General features: G+C 37.7%; 1 protein-coding gene across 2 annotated transcripts; it reads right to left on the bottom strand.

Annotated features, from left to right (window-relative positions):
• Nucleotides 1-520: 520 nt before the first annotated feature.
• On the bottom strand, nucleotides 521-20,020 carry LOC115929361. Of its 2 annotated transcripts, XM_030998213.1 has the most exons (10): nucleotides 19,743-20,020; nucleotides 16,950-17,071; nucleotides 15,368-15,480; nucleotides 12,363-12,575; nucleotides 10,190-10,240; nucleotides 9,727-9,800; nucleotides 2,599-2,720; nucleotides 1,857-1,969; nucleotides 1,108-1,320; nucleotides 521-639 (listed from the first exon to the last, which is right to left on the bottom strand). In XM_030998213.1, exons 1-10 carry the CDS (start codon nucleotides 19,893-19,895, stop codon nucleotides 533-535), a joined length of 1,281 nt encoding a protein of 426 aa, XP_030854073.1. In that variant the 5' UTR covers nucleotides 19,896-20,020; the 3' UTR covers nucleotides 521-532. The 2 variants fall into 2 exon arrangements, with proteins under 2 accessions (XP_030854073.1, XP_030854074.1); XM_030998214.1 differs by lacking the exons at nucleotides 16,950-17,071; nucleotides 19,743-20,020 and adding an exon at nucleotides 16,055-16,128.
• Nucleotides 20,021-20,460: the final 440 nt, after the last annotated feature.

The raw sequence follows: 20,460 nt of genomic DNA, 5'->3' as shown, positions 1-20,460 counted from the left end.
GTACGCAGGATTTTTTCAGGGGGGGGGGGGGGGGGGGGTAAGAGGACACATTTTTTTTTTTTTTGGGGGGGGGGTCTCGAAATCTGAAAATTTGACATTTTGCTCCGTTGGGGGGGGGGGTAAGGTCAGCTTTTTTAGGTCAACCATGGGAATATATGTATTTTTTTTTTTTTTTTTTTTTTTAAATAAATAAAAAATAAAAAATAAAAAAAATCCAAAAGGGGGGGGGGGGGGGGGGTTTAGCGAAATTTTAGGGGGGTTTACACACATAAAATTACCAAGGGGGGGGGGTTTAACCCCCCAAACCCCCCCCCCCCCCCCCCCCTGTGTACGCGCCTGTACTCATATCACAACTCAGCATCCAAACAGTCTCTTTATAATGTAAGCTATCAAAATATGTTTATGTCCCCCCAAAGAACAATATAGATCTATGGCATTCTTTATAACAGATAGTTTAACTATTTGGAGTCACTTGGTGAGTGACCATTGATTCAAGAAATTATCTACTGAGCAGAAGACAAGAATTGATGTTCTAGAGTGATAGGACTTTGAGGACATTCCTCCATAGAAACACATGTAGAGGAGCAATAATCCTACCTTGGTCAATAAGGCTCTCAGGTCCAAGAAGTTCATCACATTCTGAGGTTGAGAAAATAACAGGAACAAACATGATACATTATAATCAAATACCAATGAAATGTATGCCAACTCCAATAAATATGTATTTATTCATTTTTTTTTTTTAATTGTATTTTTTTTAAATTGAAAATAAAACTCAACGAGATAACATATTTACAATAATATCATATCAATAATTTATTACTTCAACCACATATAAAAATAGAAATTAAAATACAAAGAGATACACAACACTGGTCAAAAGTACTTGATAATGCATATAAATGTATTAATTTTTATATTTGCAGAGAGCTCATCCATGTATTGCCAAATTCTTTGATTTGTAATGTACTACAGAATCTAGTGTAACAACAGTTAACTAAAACAGTCTGTTCCTTTTCTGAAAGTCAACCACAGACTGAAGTAAAAGAGTTAAGTGTAGGGTAACCCCACCATTATATAATCCTGGATACACCACTGTATACATACCATGAGGTGTATCGACCAGCCGGGAAACATCTACACACATCTCCGTCAGCAGCATCTCCATGTGCGACCTGGCGGCAGGGGTCAAGGTCGGGTCACGGCTCATCATCCAGGCGTGAGAGGCCTCCGCCTTGCAGGTCCCATCCTCGTTCGTCTCCCGGCAGCTGTAGATCAGGGCGTGGTCGGTGTAGTCTGTGTAGATCACCCAGTAGTCCTCTACAGGAATGAAGAACAATAGATGAATTTTCATCCTGTATCGGTCAAACGCAACTTAGTCAGAAATGACTGACATTTCTCAAAAAATGGAAATGCATGGAAATACTTTCATACATATATGTTTCCTTTGACAGCAACAGAATGTAACATTTATGAACTATAATAATGTTTTCCCTAAAAAATGTTATCAAAGTCTCATATCTCTCCGAGATGTTTTCAATTTGAACCTAATGATTTATAGATCCTTTAGTGTTTGTTGATCATTTCAACATTACCGAATTCTGATGAATTTCAAATAATTGCATATAAGTTGTATTTTTCTACAAAGTTTTACAATATTCCATGAGATATTCTGGTGTTAGCCGAGTAATGAAAATGTAATACAGATAATATTGAGATATATACAGTGTGAATCAGTGATTTTATCATTCAAATCAAGGAATAAAAGTGATGAAACCTATTTCAGTCAAAATCAAAATCAAGTCAAATTAAATCACAAATCCCAATGATCAATAGGATTGCAGGTTTGTACATACCACCGTACACTGGCATGCCGAAAGGTTTCAGGACCAGCTTAGAGGTAGTTTCTGAAGTGTCAGGATTGTAGGCCTGACCTTCAAACTTCCAAGCAGTGGAGCATTCACCAGGGCTAAGAGATGGAAATAAAGAAAGGACAAAGAATGTTTGTATCAAGTGAAAAAAGGGCTCTATACTGACTAGAAACTTGTGTCAACAACAACTTTTTTTTGACACGTTAATTTGTAAATTTGGTAGCACCATCAGTGTTACAATTAAGGCTGAGCCATATTTCAATATCCCAGATACTATTTGTTTATTTGAGGAGCTGAGCCCTCGCTACGGTAGGTCTCATTACTGTTCTGTTCAAAGTTTGGGGGAACCAACATAACCAGCATGGAAAATTTGGTGTTCCAAACAATGAATTTGAAATATCAGGCAAACCAAATTGCAGTCTCTGCAGTTCCGTTTCAGGAAATATTCATAAAATCAAACCTTACCTAAAGTATTATAATAATTAAAACGGTGCTTATGAAGCGCTTACCTCTGAAGTCTCTAAGCGCTATAACAAACAAAATACAATGATAAACAATTACATATTAAACAAAACAAAAATTACAAATAAACCTACAAATTAAAATTCATATGAAATATACATCAATGTGAACAGAGTAAGTTAATCATCAAAAGCAATTTGGAATAAATGTGTCTTAAGTGAGTGCTTACAGCTAGGAGCTCGATCACACTTCAAAGCTAGCCTACCTTGTTATTCTGTGTGTGAGCATCCTGAACGAGTTCTGTTCATCCAGTGTATAATGTGAGATCCTATGGTAGGGGTAGATGTCGCCCTGGAGATGAGATATCACATACCAGGTGCCCGTGTACTGCAAGGTGATGAGAAATAAGGAGAACAACTTCAATTCAATTCAATTTATTTTGCAATATAAAATCAAATTATACAAGGTAACAGTAAATTTTAACTATATTTACAATGGTTATATGGGGGGCTTCGAAGGTTGCAAAAACCTGTAAATTTGGATCGTCCATTTATACAGAAATACAAAATATTATAAGCACACAACAATAAATTAAATAAAATCAAAAAAGTATAGATACTTCAACTATCTATAAGATGAGAGAAAGTGAAATAGAAAAAACATATATATACTTCAGAGTCTGTATCATATATGCATTGGTTCTTTAAAGCTGACTTCAGTCAAGCTTTTGGATCCTGCTCAATTAAGTCTTCTCTCTATGGTTTAACCATAGGAAGACAAGTGGACTGAAATGAGCGGGCAAATGTTGATAATATAGTACGTCATTTGCGGTCAAAGATTCAGACAAGCGAAAGAGGTACAGGTATGATATATGAGTGATATTAAACAAATATTCCCAGAAGAAAAAACCCTTGTTTGCCAAGCGCAATTCACATTTATCCTTCTGATATCATGATAATTCATGATTTCATCATTTTCTACAATTTTTATTTTTTTATTTCAACTAATCATTTTCCTCTAAAATGTCATCTCAATTCATTCAAGCCAATGTGGTATCAAGTTTGAATTGTCTTTAATATGAAAAGTATGGGCGGCCAAAAGGGCCAGAACTAATAAAATAAAATAAACAAACAATGATAGAAATAAACAAAGATTCAGAAATAGACATGGAGATAATGCAAAAATAAAGACAACCTCACAATTTAAGACCACTACAAAAATAAATCAACTTTCGAAATAAATATAACACAGGAATAAAGACAACTTCAGAATTAAAGATAACTGCAAAAATAAGACAACCCTCCGAATCATAAAGAAAACTTCGGACATGAAGATGTCTGCAGAAATAAAGACAAACACAGAATTAAAGATAAATGCAGAAATAAAGACAAAACCACAGAATTAAAGATAACTTTAGAAATAAGGACAACAACAGAATTATAAAGAAAGCTTCAGAGATAAAGATATCTGCAGAGATAAGATATCTGCAGAAAATAAGATAACCACAGAACTAAAGATAACTGCAGAAATAAGGACGACACAAGAATTATAAAGAAAGCTTCAGAGATAAAGATATCTGCAGAAATAAAGATAACCACAGAACTAAAGATAACTGCAGAAATAAGGACGACCACGTACAGAAGTGAAGAGAGCTTCGGAGATCTAAAATAATAATAATAATATTGGCATTTATATAGCGCTCTTACAGACATACATGTGTATCACAGCGCTTTACAACATATTATTATTACCCCGGTCATCGGATTCAGGCTTACCCCGCACACAAGGTATGCACATTCTCCACTCCCTGGGGAGCATTCCAGCCAGTCGCCATTTTACAAGCGCCACTTGCTAATCAAACCACATTAGCTTTCGCATCCTACCGGGTACCCATTTAACACCTGGGTGGAGAGTGGCAAAATGTAGATTCAATGTCTTGCCAAAGGACATTAGTGCCGCGGCGGGACTTGAACCGCGGACCTTGTGATCCACAGTCCGGTGACTTATCCACTCGACCATATATCGGAGACAAAGACAACCACAGAACGGAAGTTTAGAAACTAGGTAGATAACGACTGAAATTAAGTCTACTATAGAAACGATATGCCCGCTCCTAAAATTATACTACCAACTACAAATACATGATCAAAAACGCAAACAAACTGACAGTAAGAGGACGAGTGAGGGTGTCCTAAACGCAAAAATTAACCGAGAACGATATTACCTACTTCGTTGTGATGGGCTGTTTGAGGGTGATGAGGGGAGGAAGGGCATAGTCATGTAGATTGGATAGTTAGGGGCTAGTGGTGGGAGGGGGGGGGGGGGAAGGGGGTGTTAACGGGATATTAAGGAGTGTATACTAACTTCATTTTAAGGGGATTTATTAATTATGGACAGTGGACAAGATTGTCTGAGAGTGAGAAGAGGGAGGGCATAGTCATAATGGTAAGTGGTCTAGGGTGGTGGGGAGGGGTGGGGGGGTGGGGGGGGGAGGGGGGTGGAGGGGCAGGGAATGGGCCTTAATTGAAAATAAATGAGTGTATATTACCTACTTCGTCTTAAGGGTTTTTATTGATTATGAACAGTAGACAAGATTGTCTGAGGGTGAGAAGAGGGAGGACATAGCGATATGTAGATTGGATGGTTAGGGGCTAGTGGTGGGGGAGGGGGGGGGCAGAGAATGGGCATTAATTGAAAATAAAGGAGTTTATATTACCTACTTTCGTTTTAAGGGGTTTTATTGATTATGAATAGTGGGCAGGATTGTTTGAGGGCGATGAGAAGAGGGACGGAATATTCATGAAGACTGGAATATAAGGAGGCAATGGGGGGGGGGGGCTCCCGATCCCGATCTTGTTGGCGGGAAAATTGCAACTGATATCCCCCTTCTTTTCTTTTCTTCTTCCTCTTTTTTCCTTCCCTTTATCTGCTCTTTTCCTTTTTTCTTTTCCTTTCCTTCTCTCTCTTATTTTTTTTATGGGGGGGGGGGCGGGGAGGCAACAGCCTGCAACGCAAGACCCTTTCGCCCCCGGTCTCCTTCCCCCTTTTATTTCTTCTTTCTTTCCCTTTCTCCTCTTTTTACCTTCCCCTTCTTTTCCTTCTCTCTCTTTTTTTGAGGGGGGGGGGGGTGGAGCTTTTATGGGATCAGCACAGAGTGTCACAGACCCATGCAAGGAACCATCTCTGTTGAATTCACCATAATACCTTCATTGTTACTACTATTATTGTTTGCTAGTGTAATGTTTATTGAAAAGTAATAAATATGTTGACTTTTATATCAAACTATTTATTATATTTCGTCTTTTTAATTAGCATCAATAAAGAAGTTTGTAGAAAAGTTGAACCGGTGTGTGAGTGAATGTTGATTGGGTATGTCTTGTTGCTGTCTTAATTGGAAAATAACTGATTATGAAGGTGACACATTTATTTTGAACTAAAGAAGGGCATGTTATGTAAAAGAATGTGACTTTCCTTAAATTTAAATTTTTTTAGGGCTTCAATATTACACCATATCACAGACACTGATAACACCGTAGGGCCGTGTATATCAGATTTAACATTGTTAAACGATCCCTTTAAAAAACATGTGCATCCCTACATTTTTTCAGCAAGACTTAACGAATACATAAACATGTGTCTGATTAAGTAAAATGGCAATTAATTTTTATTTGTAATTTAACGACAGTTATATGCAAGACTAGTTAACATTTAAAAAACTGAATTCCATACAAAAAAAGAATGGATATTATTTTTTATTTCAATAAATCAATGACTGATATGCAAGATTAGCTTAACACCTATATTTGTCATTTTTTAAATATCTAAGTTAATTATTTCATTGTGTTTCTTTTTATTTACTGATTTAATTCTTATAAATGCCTGATCTGCAAGACTACGCAAAAGTAGTTTCAATTTTGATTATTTCAATTTATAAAACGACATTTATATTCCTTAAACATTTTAAACGACTGATGTGAAAGGACTAGTCGACGCACCCTTTCGAGAAAAGACCCCCTCTTTTCTCGAAAGGGTGTGTTAAGACGGTACTCCGTTCTCAACGCACCCTTTCGAGAAAAGCGGGGGGGGGGGGGGGGGGGGCTTTTATCGATTGGGTGCGTTGAACTCACCACACCGCGCCGCACCGCACCGCACCCTTTCGATGTAAGCCGATCTCCCCTACCTTTCTTCTTTCTCTTTTTTTTCCTTTCCCTTTATATTCTCTTTTCCTTTTTTTCCCCTTTCCTTCCTTCTCTCTTATTTTTTTGATTTGGGGGGGGGGAGGCAACAGCCTAGGAGGCATGGCCTTTACGCCCCCCTGATCTCCTTCTTTCTCCCCTTTTCTTTTCTTTTTCCTCTTTTTTGTTTCCCTTTCTTTCCTCTTTCCGTTTCCCTTCTTTTCTTCTCTCTCTTTTTGTTTGCGGGGGGGGGGGGGGGTGGGGGCAAGGCCCGCTTGGTCCACCTGGTTCCGCGCTTGCTCTTGCGGCTCCTTCAAGAGCCGGAGTATGCTGATAAGGATTCACAAAACTCAGTGTTAAGGGCGGGTTTCGAGGGAGTTAGCGTTACCAGTGGCGGATCCAGGGGGGGGGGGGGCCTGGAAAAAAATTTCTATTTTTACATTTGTTAACGTTAATTTTACCCTTTTTTGGAGATGCCCCCCCCCCCTGCGCTCAAAGGGGGGGGGTGCAATTTTTCAAATTTTCGAGGGCAAATTTTTTTTGTTGTTGCTCACTACCTTGTAAAGAATCATTATCCACCCAATTTAAAAAAATTCCCAAAATTTTGTATTACCTTTAAAACGAAATGTGTAATATACACTCATTTAAATCCCCTGTACGTCCCGTTCCTGCCCCCCCCCCCCCACCGCCTCCACCACTAGCCCTTATAATCCAAGCTTCATGAATATTCCTGCCCACTGTTCATAATTAATAAAAACCCTTAAAACAAAGTAGGTAATATACACTCATTTATTTTTAATTAAGGCCCATTCCCTGCCCCCTCCCCCCCCCCCCCCACCCCCACCACTAGACCCTTACCATTATGACTATGCCCTCCCTCTTCTCACTCTCAGACAATCTTGTCCACTGTCCATAATTAATAAATCCCCTTAAAATGAAGTAAGTATACACTCCTTAATATCCCGTTAACACCCCCTTCCCCCCCCCCCTCCCACCACTAGCCCCTAACTATCCAATCTACATGACTATGCCCTTCCTCTCCTCATCACCCTCAAACAGCCCATCACAACGAAGTAGGTAATATCGTTCTCGGTTAATTTTTGTCAGTTTGTTTGCGTTTTTGATCATGTATTTGTAGTTGGTAGTATAATTTTAGGAGCGGGCATATCGTTTCTATAGTAGACTTAATTTCAGTCGTTATCTACCTAGTTTCTAAACTTCCGTTCTGTGGTTGTCTTTGTCTCCGAAGCTTTCTTCACGTACCGTGGTTGTCTTTTAGATCTCCGAAGCTCTCTTCAATTCTGTAGTCGTCCTTATTTCTGCAGTTATCTTTAATTCTGTAGTTATCTTTATTTCTGCAGATATCTTTATCTCCGAAGCTTTCTTTATAATTATGTCGTTGTCTTTATTTCTACAGTTATTTTTAATTCTGTGGTTTTGTCTTTATTTCAACATTTATCTTTAATTCTGTGTTTGTCTTTATTTCTGCAGACATCTTCATGTCCGAAGTTTTCTTTATGATTCGGAGTTGTCCTTATTTTTGCAGTTATTTTTAATTCTGAAGTTGTCTTTATTCCTGTGTTATATTTATTTAGAAAGTTGATTTATTTTTGTAGTGATCTTAAATTGTGAGGTTGTCTTTAATTTTGCATTATCTCCATGTCTATTTCTGAATCTTTGTTTATTTCTATCATTGTTTGTTTATTTTATTTTATTAGTTCTGGCCCTTTTGGCCGCCTATAGAAAAGTACCACTTAGCATGGTCAAGTGTAAATGCATTTGCATAAATCATTCTTTAAATAGTTGAAAACATTCATTTCATTATGTTGCTGTCTTTTGGTCCGACACACATTTATCCAATAGATTACTTTAAAACATCCTCTCATTTACATCAACATTTTGTATTTGTTCTTCTTGGTAATCATATTTAACGCACTGAATTGATTTCTGTAATAGCCCGACAAATGTTACAGTAAATAGTAATTTGCTAAGACCTTCTTCAAAATCAGCTCTGTGTATATGCTATCACATATACTACACATTTATCTCTCTTCCATGACATTTATCTTATCATCTTGATCCCTTAACATAACAAGGCAATGTTACTATACATAGATACACTATTCAGTAAGGCCTCGCTCAGATAGGACGTGGCAAAACCCTTTAAAGCCCCACTGCACTATAGCTACTTGCGCCCTCTATATAGCAAACAATGCCTAAGCGGTGGCCATTGGTCCCCCATGGTCCCCTTTTTCTTATGTTAATTGAGAGCTGATTTGATGAGATATCCACCTGTCAGTGACCATGCAGGGAGGTCTAATCCCTCCTGGCCAAAAAAAAATGTTGACGTAAAGTGTAGCGTCGTATCTCTTTATCTTATAACACAGAGCTCAGTGAATACCCGCAGGACCTATGTTGCGCACAGCTGCCATTCATATACTTCTTTAAAAGCTGCATTTGTTTTGCGGCAGTTGACCACATCATTTCCCATTAGAGTTAACTTTATGCCTGGTTTGTTTGATACGCCCATTTTACATTGATTCTCAAATGATCATCACTGTTAAAATATACACTCAGCCAATCACTATAATGTTTGATCACACGTAAAGCTGTGTGAACTATGGCACATATTTTTACTGAGTATCATAGATTCATATGCACTGCTTTGTCACGAGGGTGTTCATGAAAAGCTATTCACTCCATTTCTTTTCTGTGTGTTCTACAATTGTTATATGTTCAAAAGTTCAATGTAGATTTGCTCAGGAGAATCAAACCGTTGATGCTCACAACTGATATTCATTCATGAATAGATGTAGAGATAAAGTTTACCTATTATACAAATTACCTTGACCAGTTACTCTTTAACCTCAATGGCTACCGGTAATCAGTTTAATGTTTACATAGGTTTGCAAGGGGTTTGCATGATATCCCTACTTATGTTTTACACATGTACAAGACAAAGAAAGAATAATTAAGCGTGCGTACACATACATTCAGTGATGCAAGTCTGAATGATTTTTTTTTTTTACTGACTACACATAAATTTATTAATTTCAATGCAAATAAACACTTCCTGCTTACGAATACTGCATTATTCATCCAATTAAACTGTGTTTATCATGTTAACCTGTATTAAAGGGAAATGTGTAGAATACCACTTGCAGACATTGGTCTTTGTACACAGGTTTCACTGTAGTTTATAAGCATTGATAGCATACCTGGTTTTTGTCAAAGTTTGCCATAGTATGGATGTCATTCACAAGACATGTTGATGATACCATTCCTCCATGAGCTGAAACAAATAAAAAGAAGAAAATAATAATGATAATAATTAACAAATAATTACAAAAAGGCATTTTCCACATAGAATTCTAAGACTAATCATTATAATATTACATAATAAACAATGATAATGACAACAAGTATTTAGTATGCTCTACGTAGTATAACTATATAACAGCATTTAAAAAATAGATACATTAACCTTACATACTATTGAATTCAAAATATGTTCCTGACAAATATGATAATCATTTGCAATGCCATAAAACAAAAGACTCTCTTGATATTCAATTCAGTCTCGTTGGACTGAATATGATGGAGTCACTGACTGCAATATGTTTATATCATGTGCAACAAGACTATCCTTTCTGAATTGTATCAAATGTGTTTGATACTCACCATGCGGCATTGCCTCTACTGACGTTGGAACTCCAAGCTCAGCATCACATCCTAACAAGACACAAGAAATAAAAGGGAGTTAATACAATAGACCATAGATGAAGAAGACGATTTCATGCAAAGAAAAATAAGATAATAATAATAATAATAATAATATTCTTTTAAAGTCCACTCCAATTTTATTAAGTAAAACCGAAAATGGAAATTCTTTTTGCCAATTGATCGTGAGCCCAGCAGCCACTGAGCAGCGCCAGATCGAAGTTGCTCTATCCCTTATTGTTGAATGCCAAACAAGGTAGCAGCAACTCCCGTCTTTTAATGTCTTTTGGTATGACGCGGCCGAGGTTCGAACCCACAACCTCCCCATTGTAAGGCGGACGCTCTACTGACTGAACCAACACTCCGGTATAATGATACATAATGTACAGTATATACAACTGTTAACACACATTTCATTTCATGAACCCCTTTTCACTACTTTAATAGACGCAGAAATATTATTATGAGAAACTTTGCTTTCCATATTTGTACCTACACTTACTTGAAAATATATATGTATTCTCAAAACAGACTGTTTGATGAAAAAATGTATAGACATATAACTTAATCATTTCCAAACAATACTTATCAAAGTTGCATATATACAGCACTTTTCAATCCGTTATCATTCACTTTTCTTAACTGCAGTATATGGAAGTTTACATAGTTTTTGAAAAGTAAAGATTTGAGGTAACAATTGTCAAAATTTTGGTCAAAACTACTGAGTATCTTTTCATCCAAGCTTGTTTATTTATACAATTCCTATTCATACAGATAAAATGCATATCATTACTAACATTGATTTTTTATTTGATGTCATCTTTATGACACTGAAAAGTTGGAAGATTGGCTTTTATACAGGCCAATCACTCAATTGCATATCATTTGCAGGCTTTTTTAAAAGTATGTCAGCTCGATGACAGTTCATGTGGAGCTTAACTATTTTGTGAGCAAACAAACTTTGAACATTGAACCCAATTAACTTCAGGATTTTTTTCACACATTAAAGATAAAGACCAGTTATGGTCATGCGATTGCATTGTGAAAGAAACGTGGAATCGATCAGAAAAGGTTGATCATCTAGCATATAAATATTGGTGTGTACTGCAAGGTTCTGGAATCATCAAAATGATAAGAAAATTTGGCCCAGTCTTCGTAAAGTTACAAGCACTGTACACAGAAAGATGTATATGGGACTACACACACATGCGCGACACGTGCATTTATCTCTCACAGTCCATTAGATAAACTAATTTACCAAATATATCAAGTAGTAGGTGGTTTCCCGGCAAAATTTTTATCATCATGTATTAGTTAAAACATATTCTTTCACATGATTGGTAATAAAGAGCTTCCATTTCATTTTTTGAAATTGGGGCGTTTCCAATACTTGTCTTTACCTTTAAGGGATACGGCATAAAAAGATCAGCAACAGAAAAATAAAAAGATATAAGCATCTACAGTACACTTCATATCTAAACACAGATAAGTAAATGCACTTATGGTATTTGTTGCTACCCTGTGGTAGCCACAAACATGTCGAGGTAACATTTTCTCCGAGCTTTATTTAAGATCTAATACTTTGGGTGATGGTTAATGTGGCAATACACCAGTGTAATGTTTTTGGTTAGGTTAAAGGTTAGGGTTAGGGATATAGTTAGCTCCAGGATAGAGGTTAAGAATTTGTTAGTGTTAGAAATCAAAAGCAGAGCAGTACGTGCTCTGGAACGACTTTTTTCCGACCCTACTCTCCATTCATTTACACGTAGAAGAATTTTTTTTGCCAAAAGCAATTTTGTTCTTTCGGTCTTAAAGATCTCTTCCCAGTTGGTTCCTCGCTTCCCTCTTGGTCTAGTAGTAATACAAGTACCTTCTAGTTTACCTTCCAACAAATCTGACAAAAGACTGTGATGTGACCAAAGTATTTCACCATTCTTTCTTTAAATTGCTCTAAAGGGCCTAAAAAAAAGATATTGTATTGCCCTTTAGGTCGGTCGGAAATCTTTTTTTTGTTCCCTCTTTGGGCTGATATTTTGTTATGCCTAAGGAAAATTTGTTTAAAGCGCTACCACATGCAATAATTCTGTTTAGTTTTCCAATTCTTATATATTATTTTATCACTGCCTGTTCTCACCTGTAGAAATATCCTGCATTCTGCTGACCTCCACACACAAGCCCGAGAGCAAGGACTCCATGTGATGACGTGCATCTACCGACAGTGTTCCAGCCCGCCCCAAGAACCACACCCGAGCTCTATCCTCAGGACAGGTCCCATCCTCGTTCCTCTGGGAACAGCTGTAGACCAAGGCGTGGTCCACGTAGTCCGTGTATATCACCCAGTAGTCCTCTGTGTTTGTGGGAGAGAGCGAGGGGGAATTGATGGAGGAGGATGACAATGAACAATATTTGTTAAAGGCCGGCTGTACTAGTTTGGCCAGAGGGGATTAGACCTCGCTGCAAGGTCACTGACAGGTGGTTATCTCATCAAATCAGCTCTCAATTAACATAAGAAAAAGAGGATCATGGGGGACCAACAGGCACCGATTAGGCATTGTTTGCTATGTAAGGGGCACAAGTAGCTATAAGTAGTGCAGTGGGGCTTTAAAGGAACTAGGTGAAGACTTGAACATCATGTTAACAAAGCAGAAAATAATCTAGGAATGCTTTGGGTGGGCGATATACATACAACACCAGTTGACAAAAGGACAAAGATGTGAATGATTAGGGCATGGAAATATGCTCACAATTAATATAGCTGAATAAAATACCACATCACAACACTTATTCTATAAGCTCTTTTAATCTAACTTTCCAATGCATTAAAAGAAAAAATAAATATAATGAAAATGGCACTAGCAGGCATAAAAAACAAGTAGACAGTGATAAGAATTCAACATGTGCTAAATTGCCTGTTAATTTAAATTGTTGGTTAAAAAGCTACAAAAGGGTAGATCTTTACATCTTGATCCCTTGACATTTTGCCAAACAATTGATGTTTGAACGGATGTATGTCTTTACTTCCTGGGATTGCCATGGATTAAGACAATACTGACAACTTCCAGAGGAAACTGCACAAAATCTTAAAGTAGATATTCATTGAATTTAATAACTAATTTTATGTTCATTATTGCAAAGTTGAAACTTTGATTCAACAAAGTTATCAAAATTCAATGCTTGGAAACATTCAAAGTAATGATTATTATAAATTACAAAACACTTAAATACATCCCCGGCATAGCACCTAAAGAGCTCACTGAACGCCGCTGAGATGTGTGAGATCACAGTATGGACATGGTTTGCACAAGCAGACGATGTCCCATGACATCTCACACATTTTCAGTGCCTGTGTTTTCATCTTCTGTTGAGTTATATTTCTTACTTCACTACCGTCAGGCTAAATGTATAATCTATTGCCTCACTCTAAGCCCGCGCATGGTTTAATTTTGATGACACATGCAGTGATACAAAAATAAAGGAATCTGTCGCTTATAAACAAAATAAGACGCCATTGTATATTCAGCTGCACACACCGTAGTATGTTCGGCGTTCCAAGAGGGAACAAATGCCGTCCTTAGTATCATTCCGGGGGATTTTCAATTTGAAAGTCTGGTTTCTTTGATTGTTAATTAACCCCTGTCATGTGTATTTACAAGCAAAAGATTTTAGTTATCAGAATCGGGTCATACTCCCTTTTGAATGGTTTGACATGCCATTAAATTTATATACCGGTACACTAAACTCATTATAATTTGACAAATAATAGCTTTGCAGTTATTTTCATTCTTTACGGGATGTCATCTGCTTGGGCAGTATTGGTCCATAGAGTGACGTCATTAAAACGTCTTTATTTTTCCGGCGAATCTCTCGTATATCCCAGCTGCTATGGAGGTGGCTGTTGTATTTGTATTTTTATAAATCACCCGATATGTAGTTGACCTTAAACTTGTACGATGGCCATCTGTTAGCTTACCAGTTTCTAGTGATATGTTAGTTGACATATTTGTGATTTTCTTTGAATTTCACCTTTAAGGAAACATTAGACTTTAAATGTTGTGTGAAATTGCTGAGCTTGATATGTTCAGTACTTGATGCCGATGTTGTCTGCTGAGACTTTGTGTGTTGAAGTATATATGAGTTAACACCCTTATGGCCCCAAACAGACGAAGCGAAAAATTTAAGAGAAGATTATTTTATGGATCTTAGTTAAAGCTTATCTGCCATAGTTTACAGGAGGGATTAGAGTGCCCAGCAAGGTCACTGAACAGGTGGTTATCTCATCAACTCAGCTCTCAGTTAACATAAGAAAAAGAGGATCATGGGGGACCAATGGTCACCGATTAGGCATTGTTTGTTATATAGAGGGCGCAAGTAGCTACAAGTAGTGCAGTGGGCCTTTAATTGTCTGCAGTACATAAAAGAATAATAGCAGTAATAACCAATTACCGTATCTCCTTTCCAGGCATACAAGTATACATGTTAGAATAGATCATAAAGGTGCATATTATAGATCTATATTATCGTTATAGAATTTAGGAATGCCCATAGCCCTGGCCCAAGGATATTGAAATTTAATGTACTAAACAACCCAATGATATATATAAACTTAAGCCATCAAGGACGAATTCTTTGCAAACTTGGCAACATAAGACTTTGATTACGAAATTTGTGAATGATGTTCCACAAGTTGTTTGAGTGTCTACATCTCTTCCTAATTTACAGAGATAAATGATGACCTTCCTCTTTAGCGTTTAACCCATTGACTAATGAATTTTCTTTTTCTCATAGACTATTCAAAAATCATCCAGTTCCCATAATCAATAGACATACAAAATATTGATGTGATCTCGCTTGTAGTTGTACCATAAAAGTTCTACAAAGTGCTCCTGTATTTGAAACAGGGGTGTCCCTACATGTACGTGTTGACAGACCCATGGGGGGGGGTGCAGGTGCATCCCACTTATATCAAGTAAAAACGTGCGTGGGAAAAGCTTTTGAGCTCGTGTGTGTCCCCTTCACGCTTGAAGAGAGTTTTTCATCCATCCACATTAAACATTTCAGTGAGTAAAAACACCCTCCCCCAAACCTTACCTTTTAAAAATGCGAAATGTGTAAGTGTGTAAAAAGTTCACCCTCACTTACCTGCGGGCACAGGCACTCCTCGCGGCTGAAGGAGCAGCTTGGAGGGGGTCGTTGAACCTTCTGGGACATGGGCCTCCGCCACAAACTCCATCCCACTGGCACAGCCATTCTGCCTGTAAACAAAGTTTCACTGCAAGTAAGTGATCTAGATCTCAAACCTATCCAGTGATGTCAATCCATATTGATGGGGTGTCATGATAGTGAGAAATTTTGCAAAAAAGAAGGTAATTTTCGGGTACCAGTAGACTCTAGAGGTCTATGTAGAAGTCTACGTTCACAAACATTTCAATGTTTTCACAGATTTGACCCCAAAAAAGCTAGATTTTCAAAAAGGACAAAGGAGCAATAAATATGAAAAAAAGGGTTTTATATTTCAAAGAGGGACTTGTGACTCATAGTTCTACGATTTTGGGTATGTTTTTAGTAGCGTACATCTCCACGCAGGAGTTACGGGTCAAAATTGATACGAAAGTACACTAGCGCCGATCTATCGAACAAACAAAATATCTAATTAATGGGACTGTAGACTAAAACAGATCCTCAAATCTGTCCATGATCATCGAGCTGCAGCTACTTATACAAATAGATACATGGTAAAATTATGTAGCATTATGTGTTATGTAGTAGTTAGAATCGTATGGACAACATAGATATTTCTAAATTTATGTGAAGGCTGGAATACATCACCTCTAAAAAGTAAAAGAATCAGCTGCGCGTGTCTAGCCAAGGCTGGCGATGGACGACATTCGAGAAACTACACGATATCAAACTGCATTGGTATCGTAAAGCTCATGATTTGTGATTGGTCAAAAGTTCGATTTCTATGGAAACGAGGTTTGCAACTTAATCACGAGAGGGTACACAATTTGTCAATTCGACCACCCCCCCCCCCCCCCCCCCCCCCCCCCCTTGTCTCTCTTATATCCTAATAAGGCGGTGTCACACAGAAAAATGCCGACCCATCGTGAATACACTGGGCCCTGTTGCACAAAACTTACCATTGATGGTAACTTTGCCATCAATGATAACTACCATGGTGGAGAAGATAAACCACAGACCAGAAGCGTAGTATGAGTCCACTCATTGAGGGTGCATTGCAACGTTGCAACCATCCATAGACTCCTAATAAATTGCGTCACTGATTAATTAATTATATCACTACAAATCTTTATCCTCAGTTTTCTTATTTATAACTGATTTTCCTTATAAAATTAAAGATATGGCGTATATATTCAATACTGAATGAACGCCATTAAACTATTACCTACAACAACAACAACAACTGCAACGTTGTTGTTGTTGTTTATTTTAGGGAGGTGGTGGAGGGGACCAGTCATTTTCAAGGCTATTAATTTTGTCGAGAAAGTGCGGGAGGTACTCCCGGTGTCTTCTCTATTTCCCCTTCTCCATTTCCTTTTCTCTCTTTTCTTGCTTTCTCTTTCTTTTATTTTCATCACCAATTTCACCATTTTTTTTTTTTGGGGGGGGATATGCCCCATGTCCCCGTTTCTTTGTAGCTTAGCCACTGCTTCAAACACTTCTAGATCATCCATTTTTAAAGGGATAGAGAGGAAAGACTTACGGGGAAACTCGACGTGTCGTCATGGCGAGGACGCCATTTTCTTGTAAGCTGTAGTGCGATCTGCGATGAAAGGAGGTGGGCGCTTCTCCACTCTGAGATATGGTGTACCAAGTTCCGACATACTAGAAAGAAAAAATTGATATGTAAAATAACGAGCAATTGATTTCATCGAAATAAAAGACTGAGACGTGTATTGGAAGTTAGAAGGGGTAGAAGGAGAATAACAAACGTTATATATAGCACAACGAGCGATTAATTTCATTAAAAGGTGGATATAGGTATTGGCAGTTAGAAAAGTAGGAAGATAAGTCTAGAAGAGAAGAGAATCTGTGTAAAATAAAGAGTGATTTATTTCATAAGAAGGCGGAGAGACATAGTGGAAGTTAGACAAAATAGAGAATAAAAGAAGAGAAGATATTTTGTTTAATGAAGTGTAAAAACTATAATCCGTATGGGTGTATTGAAAGTGAGAAGAGGGGTGGTGGTGGACGGGGAGAAGAAGGAAAGGACAAACAAATAGTACACCGTGGCGGAAGAAATAGGTGCAAAGAGTCCCCGGTAAATACATTTATTTCCCCTAAACATAATTGTCGGGAAAACATTGTTACTGACCTGTTGTTAGTACCACCCATCTCCTCCGCCCCCAGAAGTTCACATTACATTCACCATCAACATATTTGTTTTGGAGCCAGAAGCAGAAGGAATTTAACTCTGTGTAAAGCGATACGTTAATGCCCTTCTGGCGCTAGCATATTATGAGGTAACATTTGAGACAGATTCCGGTTGACAAGTCTGTTTGACTCATTATGTCCTTTCGATGGGTTTATATTCTTTTTTAAAGCAGTCTAATCCCCAGCATGCATATAAAACGGAGATTTCACAGGACCCCCCCCCCCCCCCCCAAAAAAAAAAAAATACACAACAACATGGAATGAACTCATAAGAGTTCAACTCAATCTATTTTTTATGTATTTCAAGGCTAACGTTTGGTTGTCAACATTTTTCTTGTTATCAGAAATTTGCGGAATTGTGCCTTATTTTTTATACAAAAACCTGGATATGCCCAGGAAAATTAAATAGATCACGTTGACTCACTTTTATCGATCACGTGTTATTGCATACATTTAGCATAAACAGTGAAATTACTTAAGGATTGGTGTTTCCAAAAACTCACAAGAGTTATTTACACTGCGATTTTGCCTTATTTACCCGATGTCGGGGGTTATTTGCTCGGATCATTAGTGAGATTTGCCCACTTTTTGTTCATCGATATTTTAATAGATTCTGTAAAGCTAAAGCTAAAGAAGCCTTTCCCCCAGCTCTTTGGCGAACAGTAAAGATAAAAATATATAAGACGAAATAGTAATGCGATTCATTAAATTTGTTTTCATATACTAAATCTATACCCTATATACTAATACGACATTATCAAGACAAGAAATTGAGCATATCACAATAATTTACAGCAACAACAACTACGACGATGACAATGACGATGACAGCATTATCATCATCATCATCATCATTCATCATTATCATCGTCGACGTCGTCATTTCATAAAAATAACGATTTAAAAAAAAAAAAAAAAAAAAATTTGCACAGAAATAATGAAAATGTGGTATTACAGGATTTTGGAGCAATTAAGAATTATTCCTCATGCCATCAAACATAAATCGTAATAATAATAAAATCGGTGTTAGCTACACGCACGTCAATAGATCAATTTTAACTGACCATATCTATTTATATAGTGGTGGATCTGCTATTGTCATTCCACATTTATGATGATAACCTAATTATTTTCCTGAAAACAATGAAAATCTCAAAATATAAAGTGTGCCAATTGCAAAGGGGTCAACTGACCGTCCAAAAAAGGGATTATTATTTTCAACACCAGTGATGTTTAGTTTGACTGTTTGGTCAACGGTGCAACTTGTGCAAGGGCAGTTGAGAGTTTAAAAATAAGTCAAAATAATAAAGTGTTCTGGTATTGTGGTCCTGGACAATCGATACAAGAATATTCTGGAACACGAATGATTGTTTTATCGTGTTAGTGTTGCTTTATTTGCTACACGAAGCGAGGGGAAGTATTACCGTTTGAAAACAAGATAAATGGGTCAGCTAGTCGAGCTAACCAGACATTGCCATACCTTCATTAATCTGTATTATACATGGATAGACTTGATGTAGCTGAAACAGAGTCATTCTGAATCTAAAACGTCATGTTATGCCATTTAATTAATTTGATAATTATTTAGTAACGCCAAAGAAAGAAATGGGAACAATTATGATCTCCCGATATTTTCTGAATCACATGCATTTACCACCACCATCAATATCCTAACCATCACCAGCATCACGGCCACCACCACTACAACCACCATCACCATCATCACCGTCACCACTACCACCACTATAACCAGCACCACCATCATCACCATCACAACCACTACCTCTACCACCCCCACCACCCCACCGTCATCATCACCACCATTATCACCACTACCACTACCACCATCATCACCATCATCATCACCACCATCATCACCACCACAATCATCACCACCACACCATCATCACTATCACTACTCCCACCAACAACACCACTACCACCACCATTAACATCATCATCACCACCACCACCACCACCACTAATTCATCTGACTTTAACCATGAGACATCCACCACTCCCGATAATCACTATTCTAATTATGATTCATACATTTTTAGGCCCTATATAATCATAATAATAAACATAGTTATTGTCAAGATGACCTCCAGTTTCCTCTTACCCGTTGGACGTCGAAGTCGTCGTGGACTTGGAAGTCTGTCACGACGCAGCTCCTGGTTCGTACTCCCTTGTTCTTAAGGCGCCCGTGAGCAGCTGATTGTACCCCACTTAACAGACCTAACAAGAGGCAGATCACGACTGCCTTGGCAGACATTTCTCTCAATTATACTTTTTAATGTCCCGCTCACAAAAATGTCTCAAATGATGATGAGACTGAGCACAAAGCACGTCTGCCTGACAACTCGAAATACTTGATGTCTTTTGCCGCTTTCGGAGAATGAGTTTTGCGTGATTAAAGACGTTTCACAGCTGTGCAACTCTGCGTCACCCGTCATGCAACACGGGTTTTGTCGTTTTTCTCTGGCGACTCCTGAAAGCTTCAGAACTTTTGACTTTTGTTGGACTCTACACGTACTTTGTTCTTCCCTCACACTTCCGATTAAAGTACAGTTTGGTTGTAGATTGAGCGATAAACACAATGCCTGCTCCTGTTTGGTCTAACAATTTTGTTTGACTTGATGGCTGCTACATACGGGGTTAAAGTCTATTGTACTACCAATAAATCTATTGTCCCTATATCAAAGAGACATAAAACTTATGAACGTATGTTGTAGTTCTTTGTAAACACCAAGGCAGTCCATCTAATAATGTACTTAAAAGTTAAATTCTGAATGTGACGTATAGCTCCACGGAGCACACTTAAGATTAAGGTTTAAATC

This window comes from Strongylocentrotus purpuratus, unplaced genomic scaffold, assembly GCF_000002235.5.
Source record: "Strongylocentrotus purpuratus isolate Spur 01 unplaced genomic scaffold, Spur_5.0 spur5_scaffold_4, whole genome shotgun sequence".
NCBI classification, from domain to species: Eukaryota; Metazoa; Echinodermata; class Echinoidea; order Camarodonta; family Strongylocentrotidae; genus Strongylocentrotus; species Strongylocentrotus purpuratus.
The sequence above is the reverse complement of the archived record's forward strand: the minus strand, read 5'-3'. Positions and strand labels throughout refer to the sequence as shown.